Genomic DNA, 24,729 nt, shown 5'->3' on the forward strand with positions numbered 1-24,729 from the left:
GTCATTAGACATAAATTCACCTCCTAAGTCGGATCTAAGGATGGACAAGTTACCTAAGAATTGATTTTTTATTATTGCATGAAATTCTTTAAAAAATGAGAAAACTTCAGATTTCTTAGTTAGAAAATAGATCCGTGTGAATCTAGTAAAGTCATCAATAAACAAAATATAATATGAAAAAAATTCTTTGGATATAACAGAAGGACCCCATACATCAGAATGTATTAATTCAAACGGCCTAGTGGAGACAAAATTTCTTTAAGCAAATGGAATAGCTTTAGACTTTTCAAAAATACAATCCTTACAAGACATATGATTGTTTTTACAAGAATTGCTCAAAAAAGGAAAGAGTGACATCTTTAGAAAATTAGGGTGGCCAAGTCTCTTATGCCACACATCAACACTTTTGGCATTTACAAGATTACAAAATGACTTGGTTGGGAGAGACAAAAAATCCATATAGTAAAGATCACCCCTTCTATGGTCGCGCCCAATCAGCTTCCCTGACTGGAGATCCTGCACGGTGCAACCTTTGGGTGAGAAAAAGACTTGGCAACCGTGATTGGTAATTTGAGAAACTGAAAGAAGATTTAGATTTACTTTTGGAACTCTTTTGGAATAAAAAAAATTGATTTAAATCAAGTGTCCCAATACTATCAATTTTTAAAGATGTCCCATTGACCGTTGACACATACGAAGGTATGGGGTCAGAAATCACATTTGATAAGATATTTTTATGAGATGTCATATGAAAGGAAGCGCCAGAGTCAAGGATCCACATACCTGGGGGTGATGATGAGCAGACAATCGCAGCACCCGAGGTAGAAGTTGATGAATTTTTGAGGTGTTGGAGAGCTGGGATTTGATTGAGAGTATCTTTAATATTGCCTCCATCTTGTTCTCTTTTTGCGACATTTTCTTTGACGGTGGCAACCTTAGCTTTAAGCTTGGGGCAAACAGGCTTAATGTGCCCCGGTTCATTACAAAAGTGACATGATGCCTCTTCTATTGTTCTTTCCAAAATGAGAAGGTCTATAAGGTTTAACATTATTTTTGGACCTAGAAACGGCCAAGACATCATCATTCTTTAGGGTAATGCCAAGACGAGTTTCGGCTTGGCATATTTCGGTGCTACGATGAAGAAGAGATGCCCGAACTTGCTCAAACTCCGTTCTAAGACCATGGAGGAATTGGAAAAAGTGCTCTTTTTCAACTTGCTCTCTTCTTAATTCAATGTCTTCCGGAGCCACCCATTTAGGTTCAAGAAGGGCAAGCTCATCCCAAAGGGGAGTAAGAGCACTAAAATAATCCTGGACACTCATGTCCCCTTGTTTGGTAGACTAATTTTTTCTTGGCAAAAGAACTGCCTAGCAAGGTCCTTTTGGGTATACATACCCTTAAGAAAGAACTATGCCTCATTGGCTCTTCTAAATTTCGCAATATTGGCACAATTCTTTAGATCAACAATGTTCATGAACCATGCCAAAATTTTGGCATGGATACTTTCCCAATCCTCTAATTTGGATTGGTGATCATTGATTGCCTTGATGCGCTCATCGTCATCTAAAGCTTTTTCAACTTCCCCTTCTATTTTAGTGAGTTTAAGAGAAGGTTCGGGAGTGGTTCCCATAACAAAGCCCCAAAGTTTCTTACCTCTTAAGTGATTCTCCATAGCGGAAGCCCACATAAGATAATTGGATCCATTGAGCTTAAAAGAGAGCTCTACCTTTGATTCGGACTCCATAGATAACAAAAAAGGTTTTGTTCTTCAAATAAGTTTAGAGGCACTCTTCCCAAAGGCTTCAATAAGAATGCAAGATTACCAACCTGGCTCTGATACCATGTAATGAAAGATGTGAAAGCACCAACATGCGAAGAGAGGAGTAGCAAGGAAGCCAACAACACAAGCACACAATGTGCAAAAGAGAACACAAGCACAATACAAGTGCAAATAACCCACTAAGGGGTGAAAAGCTTACAAAGGCAAAAAACAACTTTATTGAGAGGGAGAAAAGTAGAGGCTAAAAGCCATACAAGGAGGAGGGAGGAGCCCTCAATTTATAGAGGAGGGAGGACCCAAGGGACCACATAGAGGGGCTCCCTTCTAGCCGTTGGGAGCCATAAACGGTCATATTTATGACCGTTTGGGGGGGGGGGGGGACGACTAGAAAGAGCCCCCCCCCCCTATGTGGTCAAAATACAATAAAAAAAAAAGAAAAAAGAAAAAAAAACTAAAATGAAAAGTACATTGAAATTACCAAAATACCCCTATCGGGTATTTTGGTTAAACATATATACTTATAATATATATATATATATACGAATGTATATATATACGAATGTATATATATATATATATTTAAGTATATATTTTAACACTTGCATTTTCACAAAATCAATGAATCCCCTATAAAAACACAAAAATCCATAGTTGAGCGACGAGCATTCACATCCCCCCAATCAAAGTCGGAATATGCAATGACTTCTAACGAGAAAGAAGATAACAAAAATAAATCATAACTAATAGTATTTCTAATATATGTAATAATCCTCATTACAACACTCATATGTATTATAGTAGGAGCATGTTGAAATTGAATGGAAAAGTGAATAGCATGTGCAATATTAGGATGAGTAATAAAAAGATAAGATAAAACTCCAATCATCTGTATGTAAAGAGTTAGATCTTTCAGAGGTTCTCCATCATCCTTTTTCATCTTTGCATTGATGTCCTCGAGAGTATCAACTCGTTTTTCATCTGAAAGCCCTGATCATTCTATGATCTCTGCTGCATACTTAGTCTATAACAAATAATAACCACGAGGTGAGTAAGCCATTTTAATTCCAAGAAAATATTGTAAAAAACCAAGATCTGTCATATCAAAGTTGACTTTGAGAACATCTTTGATATGACTAACTCCATGTTTATCACCTCATGTGATAATCATGCCATCAACATAGAGAAGTAATATTACCATGCCAGCATTAGAAGACTTAACAAACAATGCAGTATCAGCATAAAAAGATTTAAAACCAAGTTGTGTCATCATACTATTGAATCAATCATACCAAGCCTTAGGAGCTTGTTTTAGACTATACAAAGCCTTGCGTAACTGAAGGACTTTTTCATGTGTCAACCCTAATCCTGGTGGGGGTTCTATGTAAACTTTCTTATTAATGTTACCATTCAAAAAACATTTTTAACCTCCATTTGAAATATGGATCATTTTCTAATCGAGGTTATAGAAACAAGGGTTCTAATAGTGGTCATTCAAGCAACATGGGCAAATGTTTCATCATAGTCTATTTCGTACTCTTGACTATATCCTTTGGCTACAAGTCTAGCTTTATATCTCTCTAACGTCCCATCACTTTTGGTTTTAATTTTATAAACCATCTACACCCTATGTTTTTTTTTATTTAGGTAATGTTTGAATTTCTCAAGTTTTTGTCTTTTCTAAAGCTTCTAATTCATCATTTATGACTCTAATTCATTTTTTGTGATTCTTATCATCATTATAAGAGGATGGTTCTACGAATGAGTGGATGTCCATCAAACATGGTCTATACTTTGGTTCAAATGAGTCATAGGACACAAAGCTACTAGTAGCTTTGAAAATCCTCATGGATTTTCTAATACTAGCTGAATATATTTCTTGATTTTGGGAATATCTTTCTAGGGCACATGGAAGATGATCTTTGGTACATCAAGTATAAGTTTGAACTTCATTATGTGATTATTCTATGTCAACAAGACCTTCATTTGTAATAACTACGAAAATTAGGGAGATTTGGGTCTTGGATCCCTTCACTGGATCCAAATGCAGTAGGCAGTAAGGTACAAATTATATGGGTCGGGTCAAATTCACCGTGGATCCAAATAGATCCACTTAAGGTTTTGCCCAAGCGGTGTTAGTTCGAACTCACGTCAATGGATTCACATTAAAAAAATTATTATCGGGTTGAATGGGTTTGTAATTTATTACAGACCCGGATCCACTTTGGAGTGGATCCGATATGGTGGGTTATCGGGTTCGGACCCGGACTCGTTTCTTTTTTTTTGTTAAAAAACGAGTATAAGAATTTTGCCTGGGGCACGATTCTTGCCTAAGGGTGCGTATAACAGAGATCGAGGGAGGGGAGGGGTTACAGTCCGGTAACCAAGTCTTCCAGGGCATCGGAGACGCGGGAAGGGTCGCCACTATCAGGGAGGTAGGTGGAGAGGGTTGAGCTCTCATGCACCTCTCCCTCTGTATTTCTTTTTCCCCACCTATCGCCTCTCATTCTCGTTTCTTTACAGCATCAAAGTGCAGCAGGAAACGCGATCTTGGAGGTACCTGAGCTCGATCATCGGCCTCGTTCTTCTCCATCCATCGCAGGAAAAGAAAGGTAGGATTTCTATCCCTGATTGTGTTGGGTATGGATGGAATCCAGTTGGGGTTGGGTCGGTCCAGGAAAACCCCAATTTAGTGGGCACGTATGAGCTTGCCAAACGATTCTTGGTTGTTGGAAAATCCAACGTTGTGGCTTGGGGTTTTAGAAAAGGGTTAAAATAGTAGTTGGGGGGGGGGGGGAAATATGGTTTTGTGCCTAGCCCTAATCAAGAAATCCCCAAATCAAATCGATTTGGGGGTCTACTTGATCTACCCTAATACGACAATACCTAATCCCCAAATCAAATTCGATTGGGGGTGCCGATTCTTGTTTACCTTTCTTGGTGCGATCAAAGAAAAAGATTAAAAAGGGGCTGACTGACTAAGCCTTAAATCTTTAAGTTCTAATAATTTGGGCATTCGGTTGGATCTTATGCACTTTCTTATTAGGATTTGTTTTTTTTATCTGTCAGACTGATTTTTGTTGCTCATGGTTGATTTGGGGTAAATGGCATTTTCTTGCATCCGATCTTAATCTATAATTGTTAAGTTTCCTTGTTTAGTTAACTTCATATGAGTAATCAGTGGTATTGATAAGCCACCATATATGTATTTTCCTTTCGTTTCATCTGTTGCTCTTTAGCATCCAAAAGTAATGATAGTTTCAAATATCGGCAGGGTTGTGTGATAGGTATATGTATATATATATATATATATATATATATATATTATAAACTACGCCAACACCCTTCTTGATTGACTTGTTGTATGGGCATCATGTTAACACAGATTGTTTGCTACTGTTCTGACATATTTTGTTCTATGCATGGTTGTACTGAATCCTTTATTTTTGAGTTGCTGAAGATATTGATTCCCTGTTGACATGCAAGGGTAGTTCCAGAATTAGTTTCTTTTCATATTCCTTAGTAGCTAGTTTCATCAGTTTATTTTAGCCATATGTAGTGAATTATGTCAGTCCCTGAGTGATCTAAGTATTGGTATATTTGGAGCCATTATTATCTCTCATCTTAAGTAGTTATGACTGATTATTAAATCTGGATGAAGAAGTAACCTTTGCTAATTGTGCTAATTGTTTTCTTGAATTTTTTTTTGATAAGCTACTGCAATCTATGTATGAAATGTTATATTTATGCACTAATTCAGTGTCCAACTGCATTATATATTGAACATGGGTCAGTACAATGTAAATTACCAGAAAATTTCAGAGTAGCTTAATTGACATTTCTGTTAACAAACTCTCAAGATACATGATATTTCTGTTAACAGAGAAATTGAGTTATACTTATAGGATAGCCACCTATGAGGGGTACTCATGCCTAATTTATGGTGAATCATGAACATATCACATGACAAGGAAATTGGGTCTCAATGTTTGAGTGTGTATTACTAAGAATGGGGTTAATGCTATGACAGTTGTGGAAACGTTCTAAACTTCGGGAAAATAAATAAACTAATAAAACCCAATTACAAAGTTGAGACCTACCTTGGAGAGGGTGGGTGGTACAATACTTCGAGGACTTGTGTTTGGTATTGAGCGGGAAGCGGCTCGTGGGTCCCCGTCCTCGGAGTTAGGGACCAGGACTACCTATGTGTCCTAGGTGGTAGTTCCACATCTTCTGCAGAAGTTAGGAGTGCATCCTGATTTGAGTTGAGCCCTTGGGAGATTCTCTCGGCTATTGGTCGCTCCCTTCGGGATTCAGTCTCCGTTAGAATGTTCGGGTTAATAAATTACCTGAAATAATCTACCCCCGAACATTCTCTTCTGAGATGGTCACCTGTTCCCGTGTGTACCCATGGGATAAGATAATTAAACATCATGTTAGAAGAGTTAGGCGTCACAACTAGTAGAGATACTAGAGAAATATATGGAAGTGGTATTTCAGATGCTTTATATTATCAACTTGTAAATTAGCAAAATTCTTAACTTGGTTGATACAAGGTAATTAAATTGTTATAGGAAAGTGTATATGTTATTACATTGACTGTGGCATACCTCACATGCTTATCAATGTTGCATATTTGTTATTGTTATATAACTGCTCACCTGCTCATGTACATGAATTTAGATCTTTGTTATATAATGCTTACCTGTCTTGATATACACTAAAGATCAACCATGACACTCATATCACACACTCGATTCACGATATACTCGCACTATCAGTATAGAATTTCTGCTTAGACGTGGTAGTCTAATTCCTATTCTATTTTAACATTTTCAGGTCCTGAGTAGTCACCACAAGCGGTTACAGGAGAGGTTTCGACATCTGTTTGATCTACTGGTTCCCTGACCAACTTGTAACTGATATGCCAGCAATGATTCGTTCTTTGTAAACATACTTTTGTAAATTTCATGAACTGAAATGAAATAAAGAATGTGTCGATTGTATGAAGATCTTTCACCTGTATCTCTCCATTCATTTAACCATGATTTATAAAATGATTCCGCTATATAAAAAAAAATCTGGTGTTTCTAGGTTAAGTTTTTGGGGCGTTACATCATTCCCACTCTCATGTGCATCATGAGTGTCCTCATTGTCACTCTCATGCACATCATGAATGTCATTACTATCATAATCAACAACTTTATCATGCTCATGAGCAAGATTTTATGAAATCCATTTTCATTTTCAAGGAACGTGACATTTCTTGAAACATATAGCTTGTCTTTTGGTTTTCGGCATATCCTAAAAAAACACAAGGAACAGCTTTAGCAAAAATTTTGTCATTCTTATTGGTAAAGACAAAGGATTTACAACCAAACACTCTTAACCTTTTATAATCGGGAGGAGTTCTAAATATTTTTTCAATAGGAAAAAAAATTCAATAGTATTTGAAGGCATTCTATTTATCAAATAAATTGCCGTAAGAGCAGCTTTGGCCCAAAAACTTTTAAGAACATTTCTTGATATAAGAAGTGTTCTAGTAGTCTCAACAATATGTCTATGTTTCCTTTTGACTCCACCATTTTGTTGAGGAGTATAAGGATAAGATTTTTTATGAATAATTCCATGTAAATCAAGATAATTTTTTAAGTCATTTATAAGAATTCTCCTCTGAATCGAATATAAACATTTTAATGTTGGCCTTAAATTGAGTTTTTTCATAACAATAAAACTTTTGAAAATAATCAAATATTTCATATTTGTATTTAAGAAAATATATCCAAGTATGTCTACTATAATCATCCACAAAAATAACATAGTATGATACTCTTCCTTTGAACACAACCGGAGCCAGTCCCCATACATCCAAATGCACTAACTCAAATAGTTTTTTATATATAAAATGACTAGGTCCAAATGGCAAGGATTTCATTTTACCAAGAATACAATATTCACAAACTAAATCCTTTTCTTTATATTTGCAAGAAATAGGAACAAATGTAATTTTGACATACTAGGATGTCCTAGTCTTTTGTGCCAATTTTCTATATCTTTCTTTTCCATAAAATTATAAAAAATATGTTTTGATAATTCAAGATTGTCCATAACATAGAGATCTCCCCTTCTATGGCCTCACCCAATCGGCTTCCTGGACCGGAGATTCTGTATCAAACAACCATTAGAAAAAAAAGAAATCTTGCATCCATGATCCACAATTTGATAAATGAATAGGAGGTTTAAATTAAATTTTAGCACTATTCTAACATTTTGTACATGAAAAGCTTGATATTTTTACAAAGTTCTAAAACTTTTGATTTTCAAAGAAGTTCCATCGACGGTTGAAACATAAGAGTCATTTGGGTTAATATGGCATTAAAATAGTATGGAATCATTTAGAGTCATATGAAAAAAAGTTTCGGAATCAAGAATCCAAGAAGTCTTACCGGGATCAATATATGTGGATACGGCTGAACCGGAGAGGAAAGAAGCTTGATTTTTTAATATTAGTTCTAGTACCTCCATGAGTTGTGCTAGAGACATTGAGCCAACGCTTTTAGAGCTTTCATCTACACCATTCATTTCAAAAGATGGCCCCATGAAAGTCACTTTATTTTCTTCTCTTCGATCTTCTCTTCTTCTTTTTGGGCAAAAGGGCTTGATGTGACCCGACTCATTGCAAAAGTGACATTAATTTATCACTCTTCTTGTATTCATAGTTATTTCTTCCATGATCATTTGAGTTTCTCCCATAATCATTGGAGCTTCTCCCAAAGTGAGGTGGCTTGTAAGACCATGTGTGCTTTTTGGGCCTTGACATAACAAGCACCGATTCTTCGTCTTTAGTAGAAGAAGGTTTCTTCAATCTATTTTCCTCCATAGTTAATTTTTCAAACGTTTCAATTATGGAAGGTACACCTCTTCTAATGAAGAAGGGTTGATTTAGTCCCTTCAAATTTGGGTCTAAGCCCATTAACAAATTTGTAGAAATGCTCTGGTTTAATTTGATTTTTACGGAGTTATACGTCTTGAGGGCAATGCTACTTAAGCTCTAAAAGAGCCAATTCATCCTAAAGAAGAGAAAAAACATTATAATATTCTCTAATGCTCATTTCTTCTTGGGTCATAGTTCTAACTTTATTTTACACATTACATATATGAGTTATATCTTTTAGACAATACATATCTTTGAGATACTTTCATGCATCACTAGCAAAATTAAATTTTGCCAAACTTAAATATTTCTTGATGTCAACACTATTGATGAGTCATCCAATAATCTTAAAATTACTTGTCCTCTATTCTATCAATTTTTTCTTGTATTTGGCAACGACTTTAGACATCTCTTCTCCTTGGAGTGCTACTTGCTATTTTCGAGCTTGGTAAGCATGAGTATTGGTTCTCTTTCGGTGACATCAACCAAACCCCATAGACCCTTTTTCATATTTTGTGTTCTACAATGAATGCCCACATCACATAGTTTATATGGTTGAGTCTCACGAGAATGGAGATGACAACTTCTCTATCATCCTCCATTTTTACAAATAAGGAATAGAGGGAAAGAGAAAGAAGATAGAAAGAGAGGAGATAGAATGTAAGTGTACTTTTTAGACACCACGAGCTCACAATCACACAATCCACGTTGTCACGTCCACGTGAACAAGTTCCTTAACTAATGGCTCTGATACCATGTAATGAAATGAAAAATAAAATGCAAGAGAATGCCTCTTATGAGCTTACAAGAACACAATATCAAATGACACCAAGACCATTTATGAGCCAACACAAAAGCACATACACATAGATCACATAAGGGCCAAGAGCACACTTAAAATATAGTATTTTTGTATAACAAAATGCTTGAGAAAGCATTAACTTTACAAGAAGGGGAATACCCTTATTTATACACAATCAAGGCCCTTGAGAGCCATTGAGACACTCACCAACGGCTAGAAATAGAGTCGTTGGGGAGGTTCCAACGACTCTATGGGTTTATTACAATTATGCCCTCAACATTGAACCAAATACCTAGTTTGTAAAAATAAAAATAACAAGACCGTTGTGCCCCTAATAGGCACAACCTATTACAAAGTTGTGAAAAGATGAAAATACCCCTATTGGGTATTTACCTATTACAATTATAAAGTATATCTATATAATGTATATATACATTATATATATATACATACCTATCTTAACAACTTAATGGTTATTCATGCTTATCATAAACCATCAAACTTAACAAAACCAAAATCCACCCTCATTAGATAGATACAATGAAATTAGAACTAGATGCCCTTCATAGAGAAAACACTTGGGAAATTATCACTTTGCCTCTAAAAAAAGTCCATAGGTTGTAGATGGGTATTTAAGGTTAAGACCAAGAGTGATGGTTCACAAGAATATGATATTGATTATGAAGAGACTTTTACCCCAATAGCTAGGATAACTAGTGTTAGGACCTTAATAGTTGTAGCTGTTAAAATATTGTATATATATACCTGACTGATATACATATATTTATACAATATATATATTAGGGGTATTTTGGTCATTTTATAAGATATATTTAGTACAATCTATTAGGGATTGAAAAGTCTTTTTATCTTTTATTTTATTTTTTATTTCCTTTATGTAAAGTGTAATATGATTGTTGGGAGACAGTCCAACTAGTAATTGGACGACCTCCCTTCACTACAAGTGAGGCTCTATAAATAGAGCCACACTCCCCCCTTGTAAAGCATGCTTTTTAAGAAGCATTTGTGTGAAGTATATAAAATCCCTTTTTATTTTATGTTCTTGTAGGCTTTGTGCCTTTGTGCTATTGTGAAGTTCATCTTTTTATCTTTTTTATGAGATTGTGATTGGTCCATTAGAGACCACATTATTGTTGTGCACTTGTGTAGCCCTTTGTTGGCATTGTATTCGTGCACCTTTGTTTCATTACATGGTATCAGAGCTTGGCGCTTGAAGAAGTGAAAGTTATCTTGGGATTATACTACTTGTAGTGGTGCTCTTCAACTCTTAGCCCTCTTCCAATTCCTCTATTAAAAAATTCTTGTAATCATTATGGGAGAAAGAGATTTTGCTTCCGTCATCTCTTACAAGCTCAATGAAAACAATTATTTAATGTGGGCGACAACAATAGAGAATCACATCAAAAGTAAAAAGCTATAGGGTTTTGTTAGTGTTACCACTAATGAATTGCAACTCAAATTGACAAGAGAATGAGATCAAGTCAAAGCTTTGTCCGAAGAAGAAAAGGAGAAAGCTTTGCAAGAATATCAAAGCAAGTTGGAGGATTGGGAAGTTAGCAATGCTCAAATTCTCTCATAGTTTATGAATACCATGGAGTTCAAAATCGCCACCAACATCATCAAGTTTAAAAAGGCATGTAATGCATGAATTTTTCTAAAGAGTGCCTTAATCCAAAAAGATATGGCTAGGCTATATTATCTTCAAGACAAGGTACATAATATAAAACAAGGAGATAAAAGTGTAAGAGACTTTTACAGTATTTTATCTCCTATTTGAGATGAACTAGTCATGTTAAAACCAAAATTGGAAGGTTCAACTATTGAAATGCGAAGATCTCAAATAAAAAGAGAAAATATTTTTTCTTTCTTTTATGGCCTCCGGCTGGAATTTGAGCAAGTTAGGTCCTCCTTACTGTTAGAAAGTGAGTTGGAATACATTGGGTTCAATAATGAACCCATACATATGCACGTGAAGTGCAAATATACCCATTAAAGGGAAACAACACAAGCACATAATGTGCTAACCCATAAAACCCATAAAAGGGAAAAATATGATATAAAGTCATAAGTTGCATATCATTGAAGAAACAATGGACAAGGGGTAAAAACCCCATTACAATGGAGCATAAGCTCCCTCAAGAAGTGAGAAAATACAAAGGGGAGAGCCCCTATTTATAAGCAAGAAAAGGAGCCACAAAGGGGGCTCCCAAGAGAGTCGTTGGGAGCCCCCAACGGTCACATATGTGACCGTTGGAGGCTCCCCAACGACTCTTTGGGGAGCCTCCCTATGTGGCACAAAAGCCGAAAATTAAAAGGAAAAAAAGAAGAAAAATAAAAAATAAAAAATGGAAAATTACAAGCAATATTCCAAAGTGGAATATGCGCAAAACAGGAATTTACAGAAATACCCTTTTGGGTGAATAAAGAATATATATTTATATTCATATATATAGATATACATATACATATATATATATGTATATGTATCTATATATATATGAATATAAATATATACGAGATTACAAATGACGATAATACACATATTTTAACATCCCCCCTCAAACTTTGCGGGGGAAAACCCGAAAGTTTGGAAAATCAAAGGGAAGTCTTGAGACGAAGTCCGATTCTTCAAAAGTCTTTAAGAAAAAACCCCATCTTCATGACAGTTTGAGCTAGGTCTTCAAGTCCAATTCCCCATCGATCGAATCCATGATGCATCTAATGTTCCACATCTTTAGCGATCCTGTAGAGAATCAACAAAGAAACAAGTAAAACATATCTTTGCACTTTTACTCAAATGGACCATTTCTAACTAGCATAATTATGGATGACCTATGTTAGAAATTATGCAAATTATGCAGAAATGACATTTAAAGTTTCAAAATCATACATCATGTTAAAACAAACTGAGCGGAAGCAAATTATGCAAAACTAAATTGCAAGAATGCATAATGCATTCATAAGGTCCAACATTGGATAAATATAACCCCATAATGGGGAATAACAAAATGATCCACGAAGGGATACCACAAGAAGCCTACGAAGAGGCATAAAATACATGTGCTTTATTGAATGAGAGCCCAAAAAAGGCCATAAAGAGCATATGCATATACTTATCATTAAATGAATTAATACTCAAAGAACTCATTAATGATCATGCTTTAAACATGTAATGAAGTCCCAAACAAGAGAAACGAAGTCTTCAAGCATACTTTAGGCAAAATAAACCCAAGAGTTCACAAGGTTTTAAAATCATTTATGAAAGTCATACTTAATTGACAAAATCCAAATTTTGCATATAAGGGTGGCAAAAACCATAAGCACTTAATATATAGATTAAATGCTAAGAAATCAACTTGATATGTATATCAAAAGGATGATTTACTTGAAAAACACAAGTCATGAATGGAATTTTGCAAATTTCAATAATAGTTTATTCATTACAAACAACTTCCTCATTAGTCCTCCAAAACCCATAAATCAAGTGTATAAGCTACTAGATAAAGAATATAAAGCCATTAAAGGCCAAAGACACACACAAAGGTATGTAAACGAACCTCTTGTCTACATATAATAATACTTGAAATAAGTGCATCTACGACAAGAGCAAGAGAATACATGCCAACATGGACTAAAAAGTATCTCTTGTCTACGTAAAAATACACTTAAAACCAAGTATGTTCAGCTACTAGAACAAGAGTAATAAGCCAACCATGGGCTAGGACACAATGCATATCTTGTCTACATAAGATGGCACTTGAAATGAGTGAAATAAGCCAACCATGGGCATACATCTAAGCGACTAGAACAAGGACACAAACGCCAACATAGGCTAAAAATCACACACCATGGTGTGAATCAACGTGCCTTGTCTACATATAAAAACACTCAAGTCAAGTGTGTTCAGCTACTATACCAAGAGAGCAAAAGCCAACAAAGGGCTAAAAACACACGAAGGTGTAATAAAATTCTTGTCTACATATGATGACACTTAGATAATGGGCATAAAAGGAAAAGACTTTTGAGGCAATAAACTTGTAATGAAAATAAACCTCGAATAAAACAATACTCCTTTTAAAATGAATTCTTATAACAATAACATGCATGTAAAAAAATATCTTCAACAAGATACTATAATCGATAGAGTAAAATTCTTGAAAATAAATGTGTGAAAATACGCACACCAAGAACATATGAAACACTTGTGCAAAAAAAAAGCACAAAATCACAAATGTGCAAATGCACTCATAATTTTCATAAACAATGGAAGGTTGGGCAATAATCCCTAAAACCTTGATTTCAATATACCTTAAAACATTTTAAGGTTTCAAATATCATATATCCATCACATTTATATATAAATAAGAGCATCCATAAGATCAATGGCCAACATCAAACTAGTGACACACTCATATACCAAATCATTCTAGAGTCTCAAGGTGCCCATAACTCACCTCAACCCCCATCTATAATATGGTAAGTGGACAATCTAAAAAGACATAACAACGAGTGTCACACTCATAATTAGAGATCATATACCAAATCATTCTAGAGTCCCAAGGTGCCCATAACTCACCTCAACTACCATCTATAATATGGCAATTTGGACAATCTAAAATGATATAACACGAGGTGCCCATAACTCACCTCAACAAACATCTCTAATAAAACAATAATAAGGCCAAAACAATGATGCATTAAATAACATGTGATGGACAAATATAAATGCCACAAAAAGGCAATAAACACTTTATGAATCATTTTTCAAAGAAAAGAGGACCGATTAAAAAAGGTCCAATAATCAATAATGTGCTTTATAACAACAATTTTGCATAAACACAAATTATGCTTAATCTTCAAACAAGTCATTTATACCAAAAACTTATTAAGCAATAAACACAACAACATAAAGAATTCATCAAGACAATCAAGCTTTTAATCAAAGAAATCATAAGAACCGTAATGGTTCACAAAGAAGGCTTTAACACAATACTCAAGGAAAGAATATTTAAAACACTTGAAAATTTATAGATTTAGGGATTAAGTCCCATACAACAATTTTAAAAAAACCTTTGATTGTGATGAGATATGCGGAAACATACAAAGTGCTAAAAGCACTTACAATGATTTAAAAAGGACTCAATATCTAAATTCATTATATTTTTCACAAAAAGAAATGTGCATAAAGGCTCCATAATGCAAAAATGTCTACGAAGAGACAATACACATGTAAGCACAAAAGGCTTTACAAAAGATGTGCACGAAGGCACTCATACAATACTTGAACAAATACATACCAAGGTGTAAACAAACATGCACTAAGGCATGTATTTCATAAAAAAGAGGGAATGCATATAAGCGCAAATATTTGAGAAACAAATGTGCACAAAATACAAAAATACACAAAAGTGAGCAAGTATGCACTTTATAAAAAAAGCAATGCTTGAAATTCTCAAACTTTAACAATTGCAATTGAGGACAAAGAAAACCATATTATGGCCAATGTAGGCATTTTTAATAGATATTATTAAGAGGTTTCGAAACCTTATGAAAAATACAAACCAACAAGTTTATAAAGATGAAAAATGAAATCATTTATACCAAAAGGATGCAATAGATGAACTATGCACTCTATGTAGTGTGAGAAATTCCTTTTAAAAAATCTTTCCTAATGGTTTATCATAAACAATTTTTCAAAAAAAGAAACATTGAAAAACTTTTAGGAGTTCTTATAAGTTATCATTAACAAGAACTATTTTAGGATTCAACAAAGATTTTAGATGTGAGAGATTTTCATATAAGGATTATATCAAATTTTTCAAAAAATGCACTAAAATTCATAATAAAAAAGAGGAACTCAAATCAAATTAGGGTTCATATGAGAATTAAGAAATTTTAGGCAAAGATCATTACTTTAGCAAGAAATCATATATATAATTTAAAAATTAACTTATAGGTCAATCATGAGATACTTATATCGGAATTATAAATCTCACATAATTGAAGGTAATTTTAAAAAACATAAATTGCTATTATATGCGATGAGTAGTTAGATAGACGCAAATTATATATTTGAAAAATAAACGAGTTCACCAAATTTAAGGGAGATATTTTTAAAATATTCGAGCATACGAAATGTGAAAAGACATAATTCAACTATCATAACCATTAAACGAACAAACTATATGCAAGAAACATATTTTCAAATGCATAATACTTTAAGAAAAGGGATACATACCGAATAACTTCAAAACAAAAAGGAAGAGCAATGAATACTTCACCATTTCTTGAGCGACACGCTTTCCGTTGCACCCAAGGACAACCCCATTGTGACCTTGTTTTGATACCATGTTAGAAAGTGAGTTGGAATACATTGGGTTCAATAATGAACCCATACATATGCACGTGAAGTGCAAATATACCCATTAAAGGGAAACAACACAAGCACATAATGTGCTAACCCATAAAACCTATAAAAGGGAAAAATATGACATAAAGTCATAAGTTGCATATCATTGAAGAAACAATGGACAAGGGGTAAAAACCCCATTACAATGGAGCATAAGCTCCCTCAAGAAGTGAGAAAATACAAAGGGGAGAGCCCCTATTTATAAGCAAGAAAAGGAGCCACAAAGGGGGCTCCCAAGAGAGTCGTTGGGAGCCCCCAACGGTCACATATGTGACCGTTGGAGGCTCCCCAACGACTCTTTGGGGAGCCTCCCTATGTGGCACAAAAGCCGAAAATTAAAAGGAAAAAAAAAGAAAAATAAAAAATAAAAAATGGAAAATTACAAGCAATATTCCAAAGTGGAATATGCGCAAAACAGGAATTTACAGAAATACCCTTTTGGGTGAATAAAGAATATATATTTATATTCATATATATAGATATACATATACATATATATATATGTATATGTATCTATATATATGAATATAAATATATACGAGATTACAAATGACGATAATACACATATTTTAACACTTACTTCATAGGACCTCGACTCCTATAAGTGAGGCTATTGCTCAAATTTTCCAAGAAGAAACAAGACTTGGAATGCACAAGTCTAATGATGAGGTCCTTGCCATAGCAAGACCCAAATTTTTTGTAAAAACATATAAACCACCTAACTTTGAAAGGAAATTCAAAGGGGAAGAACATAATGGAGAAGGATACAAAGGTAAAATCATTTGTCATCATTGCAAGGAATCAAAGCATATAAGACTGGATTGTCCCAAATTTAAGAAGGTAGCCGCCTTAAGTAAAAAACCTCAAGAATCAAAGAAAGAGGGCAACTTCAATGATTCAACCATTGCCCAAATAGCAGAGGCCGTCTCATAAATTCTTAAAGTCACTCCTACATCCGCCGCCGCCATCTCCTCCTCTTCTCCTCCAGGTAAGTCTTCTTGGATTTTGGATCCGGGTGCCTCTTTTCATATAACTCATAATGAGTCTCTATCTCGATGATTGCCTTAGACATCTCTTCTTCTTGAAGAGACACTTCTTTTCCATTTTCCATCTTGGTAAGTATTAGTTTAGGCTCTCTTTCAGTGCCATTAACCAAATCCCATAGACCCTTTTCCTATATTTTATGTTTTACTATGGATGCCCACATCACATAGTTAGTATCATTGAGTTGCACGGGAATGGAGACAATCACTTCTCTTTCATCCTCCATTTTTAAAATAATGAGAAAGAGAGATTAAAAAAATGTAGCAAGAATTTTGATGAAGAGAACATTGGTGTGCTTCCCAACGCAACGATCCCATGAACCGATGCTCCACAAATCTCACGATCCTCCTCTTGGCCTTTCCGAATGAATCACAACCCAAGAGCACCAAAGCTCTAATACCATATAATGAAATAAGAACAAAAGCAAACAAGTGTCTCTTATGGGCTTACAAGAACACAACTAATCCACAAACAACACCAATTGATCAATCCACACCACCTACACAAGGGTCAATAGAATAAAATAAATGCTTTTGTATTACACAAATGCTTAAGAAAGCATTAAAAATATATAAGGGCTTAAGGCCCTATTTATAACAAGTGAGAGAGATAGGGAGCAGCTCAACTAGCTGTTGGGCTGACCGTTGGGAGCAACTCCAACAGCTAGTTGGAGTTGTCCCAATCGATTATATCAAAAAGACAAAATACAAAAAAATAAAAAATAAAAAATTATACAGCCCCTAATGGGTTGACTTCTATTACAAGATAAAATGACCGAAATACCCTTGATGGGTATTTCAGTTTACATACATATGAACATACATATATATTAATATATACATATATATATATACATATATATATACATATATATATATATACATATAAATATATATATTAGAAGCACATTTTAACTATATATATATGTATGTATATATATGTGTATCTTTTATTCTAGACTGTATTCTAGGGAAAATATGTATTTTCCCTTTTCGTATTTTTTATTTTTATGCATTTTTGTCCTTTTTCAGTTAGCCGTTGGGCCAGTCCAACAGCTAGCTCAACTAGCCACCTCGTATCCCTCCTCTCTTATGTATATATATGGGGATATTTTCTCCTTTTTCTTTAATGCTTTTTCTCAAGCATTTCAATTAATAAAATTTATATTTTTGTATTTTGTGCCCTTGTGAGTGTGTGCCCATTAGTGGCTGTTTTGTTTTTCCCTTAGTGGCTATTGCGATATTGTGGACTCTTTTGTATTTGTGTCCTCTTATATTTACCTAGTGAGGCTTCGTGTATTCTTGGTGCTCTTTGATTCCATTACACTCATTAAGTGGTCAACTACAAGCCAAGTATTGAGATTATGCAAAACTTGAATCTCTTCATTCCATGTTTTAAGTTTGTAACCCATCTTTAGATCTCTCTATCATGCACTTATGTTAATATATTGATCTTAAAAGGAATGAAGGATGATTAGGATTATTGTTAGTTTGGGAATTGGGAATAAAAAGGGTTTTGGTAGTTCACTTAGTTTTCCATATTCTACAACACCGTCTGCTTCCTAAAGTCTTTTCACTTTCATACTTGATGCCTTCACCATGGATGAAGGTAGACTTATACCAATTAATCCATCTTCTCTTTATGTTAATCCCATATTTCCTTGTTATTAGATGGAAAAAAACAGACCCAGTTCCGTCTTGCTAAAGACTTACTATATGCAGAAATCCATCACAATTCAGATCACTTCAGTCACCTTTAGCCAGCCAAGGGTTTTCCTTCAACAAGCAAGTATTCTAGCTATATCACCATATAACATACCCCCTGATATAATATTAATAAACACCACATGTAACAATCCAAAAGGACGATATTATCATCATAGTTTCAAACTGAGCAAACAAATAAGTTGAACAATATAGCACATCATTTATTATTCAAATAACTTTGATCTCCATTCATGAGTTTTCATGCATGTTAAGCATTATGGCTCCATAATGCTTATGACGAGCCAAGGAATTACATCCGTAGACATAATTTCTATCAGAATTCAAATAACTAATGCATAGTTCTCACCAGATCAGGCCTTGAATGAAAAAGAAACTCTAATATTCTTGTTCCTATAGCTCCATTTGGTGGTAGCTCGAATGCCGTAAAAGCAAGAGTAGACAGAACAACCTGAAGGAGAAAGAAAATAGATTAACAGTATATTACTATATTATTTTTGTTTCTAGAGAACAATTATATTATGTAAAAGAAGCTTGCAGTAAAATCCATTAAGATCTGTTTGCCCTATATTTTTTCGAGGATACAAAGATGAACATAAAACCATCCATGGGTGCGTGGTATATTTAGAACAAAATATTACAAGTCAATTCCATAAGAGTCAAGAAAACTTGTTTTTGTGATTTGAACCAACCACATGCTCACAAACTTTTAGTCTGCCTAAAAGCAAAAATTTTATTTGACATTTATTTACCAATCAAACTGATTGGCCCAACTAACTTATGGATTCATACATCATGGTGCATCTACAGAACACACTTGATTAAAAAGAACAGATAAAAAAAGTAGATCCTTTGATGGCAAATAATTTCCATATCCAACTGAGAAATCACAGGGCATAAAGCAAAGAACAGGTACAATGCTAATTGAAATTACCAAGTACTATCAAGTATTAACACTAATCAGAAATTTGTAACATAGAAAGATTGTAACTCGTATGATAAAATTAATGCACTAAACATCGTAGCTAAGACGATAGGGCTTATAGGAAATGACATATAATGATTGATGAAAGTATTTGTTTCCATTAGTTACTACATAAAACATGCAATTAATTTTATCATTCTTAAGAAAATAATTACAGTATTCTATCTAAATAATGTAGAACCAAACAATAGAGTGGCACAATCTTTAGACATTTTAACAATGTGAGCATTTTCAACATGAGCATGATACATATTTCCATGGCCTTACATGGACATTAACAAGTTCACTACATTTTCTTGCCCCTAATAAATGTCAAAATACATGACAAATTCTGGCACTGGTTATCACCACTGAAGTATTTATGTAATTTGTAAAGACCAAAAGATACATATGAGTTATAACTTGGAAATGTAAGTCATCTTTCAATGTGCTTCCCCCAGAAATTCACTAAAATATGCTTAATGGTGATAATGAAATGCACTGAATTGCAGTGGTATACATAAATATGTAATGGGCAAAACAATGCGGTGAACCAATCTATGAATCCCATGCATGGATTTTTGGATCTTCATGCAAGGCAGCATAAATTGAAGAGGATGCTTGCATGGTGAATGGACACAAGGAGTGTGGATAAACAGGGTTAGGGCTCTTTCATGAGTGGCTGTGCATGTAACAAAGTTGTACATTCCAATTGTTGAGTGGTTTCTTGTCCAAAATGACTCAAGCAGCCTGCTTATGGTATGCCATTATGAAGATAATATCACTAAATATTCGGTCATGAGTAGTGAAAATGAAACGGGGAAAAAGAAAGATCAACGTTGTCATGGTTATCTTCTGAGTTCTGACAAATCAAGCAGATGCAGCTGCAGGATTTATCCAAATAAATTATACAAGATTAGGATTTGCAATCACTTCAAGAAAAATCAAGCATTTAAAAACCTTAATAAAAGAGACTAAGACAGCTGCAAAATGAGCGCATATTCATCAATCATATCTACTGTATTCATGATTAGGTTTTTTACCAGTTGTCATGAATTAGGTTTTCATTAAGTGGGTGTTACCATGCACAGGCACGCAAACAAATTTTTTTTTCAAGAATCTGATCATACTGATGTGTTTTGCATGCTTGATTTCACAGGTATTGGCTCTTGGATCATTCAATTCTGATAAGTGAGTAGGCTTGTTAAGGTTTGAAAATCAACAGTCCAAAATTTTCAAGCCTCAGAAAATCATATTTTTCATCCAAGAAACATGATCCAAGGGTAATTTCCAAGCAATGGACCATGCTGAACACCTGTATGGTCAGATTTGTGAAAAAAGTGCTGGAAATACCCAGTTTGCATGCAGTTCGCATAGTCTCATTTCCCTATATATATATATATATATATATATATATATAGAGAGAGAGAGAGAGAGAGAGAGAGATAGAGAGAGAGAGAGAGAGAACAGTGAATGCACAAATCGTCCACTGTTACGTATGTGTGTGTGTATATATACAGAGACGGGAGTAACAGTGGATGCACAAATCGTCCACTGTAACGTTGGACACGTGAGCGTCGCTGATCATGGTGAGATCAGCAGCGCATGTGCATTTATATAAAAAATGACCCTTTAGCAGCGGTCGGCTAAAGGGTCATTTTTTGGATCTAAAGGGTCATTTTTTGGATGTGCAGTCAGCCCGTTCGATGATGCTCAATTCAGATCACTGTCAAATATAGAAACCTAAGGATCATTTAAAAACTTCTGCATCAACTTTGATCAACTAGATATTGATCCAAGGAATGCTTTCAAATGACAGCTCAGATATCCAATCCAATCAAACAAGTTGCTTGCATGCTTTTAAACTGCAACTATAATTCAACGTAATAGATGCGCATACTAATATGGCCCTAAATGAACACTGCATGCAAATGCAACCCTGCATGAACAATTGCACAGAATAGAGATCAACCATACATAGCATGCACCTTCCAGCAAAAAGAAGCATTCATGACAACCAGAATTGATGCCAAACCTGAGTCAATCCCATTCCAAAGGCAAACTTGGCAAGTGCTTTCAACCGTGCTAATGATAGCTCCAGACCCATTTCAAATAGCTGAAAAGGAGATCAGATAGAGTGAACCTCGTTTGAGCATTGTCTAGAGTTCAGCTGCAAAAGATATTAGTTTTACAAAATCGATGAAAAGAAGCTCAGCAGACCAGGACAGGAAAAGTTGGCAAGAAAAGTCTAGGTACCAACTATCTCTTTACAAAAGCCAGAGGCCCCCTATACAGTAAAATAAACATCTAAATACAAGATCCAAAAGATCATTCAGATAGTCAGTTGCATAACAAACATCAAAAGAAATACAGGTTGCAACTCAACCTAATAAGTACATCAAAATCATTACTGTGCCTAATATGGAGAGGGTTTGGAACTATGCAACACCAAGCAACTGTAATTTAATGGTATCACTATGAGGAAGATGGAATGAGGCCAAGACCTTGGAACATCCCCTCACCTAGGGCTGCAAACAGATCGTATATGGTTGGACATCTGATCCGAGTCCAGCATGTTATTTAAGGATATGGATCCTTTAAGTAAAATCTGAATGTGCATTCGGATCGGATTCAGATATATTCAATCAAATTACTTTCAGATTTGGATTGGATTCGGATAAGCATTTTAAGTCAGGAAAGTTGATCTGAATCAAAATCTGACCAATTTAAATTTTTTACATGCAAATAGTTTGTTTGTTTTTTTGCCAATCCAAACAAAAAGCTTGTTTTTTGTTCTACTTTTTCTGGATCCAGTATTACCATATGTAATTCGGATTTGGATTCAACCTTACCTCCTCAGATCTGATTCAGATTCGGATCCAGATCTGGATCTACTATTTACATTTTTGGATTTGGATTTGGATCTGGCAATATCAGGCCTGAAACCAACCCGTCTGCCCCCCTACCCTCACCCCACACTTTCCTCAATGGCATGGGCCACAGCCATAGGATATTTTTTATTTGAGAGCCCTAATTTGGGCTATAAATAATTACATAATATTACATGGGACCCATAAGCAACATTAAAACAAAAACACAATAATTATGCAAATGTCACAATTACTAGGCTGTGATACAAAAATAAATTTGTAGAAATTCCCCTGACTATATATTGCACTCCCCCTCAAGTTGTACATTCCATTGACATGTACAACTTGTTCTTCAAGTATTCATGGTGGGCCTTTGATAGTCCCTTAGTGATAATATCCACAATATGATCTTCGGTTCTGACAAATTTAGTGCCAGCCTCTTCCAACTCCACCTTCTACACAAAATGATAATCAATTTAAAAATGTTTAGATCTGTCATGAATAACTGGATTTGATGAAAACACAATAGCACTTTTACTATCACAGAGCACCATAGATTTGCTGGTCTGGATCTTCAAAACTTTTAGTAGACTTCTTCCCCAGACTATCTCTAATGCTAGCAAGAGTCCTGCATTTAGCTTATATGATAGATCTAGTAATGCTATTTTGTTCTTTACTATTCTAGGATATGGGGTTTCTTCCATGAAAAACAAAATAGCTACTGATAGATTTCTTTGTGTCTAGGTCTCCTGCCTAGTCTGAATATGAAAACCTAATGCTATTTTAATATGAAAATTATGGGTTTCATTTTCAAAATAAACTATTCCATGTCTCATAGTTCCTTTTACATATATCTCATGATTCTTTTCAGTGCCTCAATGCGTACATTCGAGGGTGAGTGCATATATTGATAGACCTGGTTCATTGCAATGTCATATCAGGTCTTGTGTCAAGTATCATAGAGCACCTATCATGCTCTTATATTTTTCTGGATATTCAACCACACCACACTATTCTTTTACTTATTCACGACTAAAGTGGTACCAAGGCTTGTAGTTATACAGATTAAATTTATTGAACATACCATAGGCATATTTCTGCTGAGAAATCCTGATGAGGTCTTTGCTCTATCAACAATTTTCAAAAGGTATCGAAGCTAGCCTGAATCACTCATCTTAAATTTCTCATGGAGAATCTTCAGTTCCCATTATGAGACATTCTGTATTACCAATAATAATCATTATCATATCATTCACATACAGGAGTATAATAACTATTCATTTGCTACTAGAATAAACAAAAAGAGAATTATCTACAAGTACCTTTGAGAAGGCAAGTTTCTTCACATCATTATAAAACCTTTGACACCACATTCTAGAAGCTTCCTTGAGACCTTAAATCAATCTCTTGAGCTTGAAACAAACTTTCTATGATGAACCTGATAGAACCCGAGTGGTTGCTCATTGTAAACATCTTCCTTCAAACTTCCATGGAAGATGCATTTTAACATTGAGCTGTTATAGTAGTTGATCATATAACAATGCTAGGAACATGATGAGCCTCACACCAATTATCCTAACAATTGCAACTGAATCTCCTCGTAATCTAGCTTGTTGTTTTGGTTGTATCCCTTTGCCATGAACCTAGTTTTGAATCTTTCAATACTTTCATTTGAATGAAGGACAACAGAAAAAACAATTGGCATTTTGACAATTGAATCTTTCCACCTCTTTCCTTGAGTAACTTGAGCTCCAACCATGGAAGTGAAAGGAGGTCGAGTGTCTGATGGATGTCCCTAGACACACAAACAATGGGGTCGAGAAAGATCCAGAAAGGACCAGCCTCCTCCATCAACTTCCCCCTTTTTGTTTGCAATCCTTCCATCTACCACCTCCATGAGAGGTGCCGCTAACGCCTGATGTCCCTCATTCACACTACTCCTTAACTGTTGTAAACCTAGGTTACACAATATTAGTCCGGAGTCATTCTTGTTCCAGTCCCAACCACATAGGCAAAAAAAAATTCCTGTTGCATAAGTTAAGAAAGGTAATCTTTCGCAAATCCAATTTTGTGGCAAGCAGAACTGCTTGAGTACCTCAATAAGAGTCTATTCTCCCTAATGAATCAGCAAGCAATATCCGACAAATCTTTCTGCCTCCCCCACATTTTACCAACTTTGAAAAG

At 34.9% G+C, this 24,729-nt stretch overlaps 1 protein-coding gene across 3 annotated transcripts in view; it reads right to left on the reverse strand.

Annotated features, from left to right (window-relative positions):
- Nucleotides 1–24,729, reverse strand: part of LOC149835415 (K(+) efflux antiporter 3, chloroplastic-like) — a 119,194-nt gene that overhangs the window by 38,783 nt on the left and 55,682 nt on the right. For 2 of the 3 annotated variants that reach the window (XM_090008492.1, XM_090008493.1), the window contains 2 exons: nt 21,711–21,791; nt 19,061–19,162 (listed from right to left, as the gene is read on the reverse strand). In XM_090008492.1, the coding sequence (XP_089864618.1) occupies nt 19,061–19,162; nt 21,711–21,791 (183 nt within the window). Of the gene's footprint in view, nt 1–19,060; nt 19,163–21,710; nt 21,846–24,729 lie in introns of all 3 variants that reach the window. The other variant, XM_090008494.1, reaches the window with a different exon arrangement.

This window comes from Nuphar pumila, chromosome 6 (assembly GCF_984573655.1).
Source record: "Nuphar pumila chromosome 6, dmNupPumi1.hap1.1, whole genome shotgun sequence".
NCBI lineage: Eukaryota > Viridiplantae > Streptophyta > Magnoliopsida > Nymphaeales > Nymphaeaceae > Nuphar > Nuphar pumila.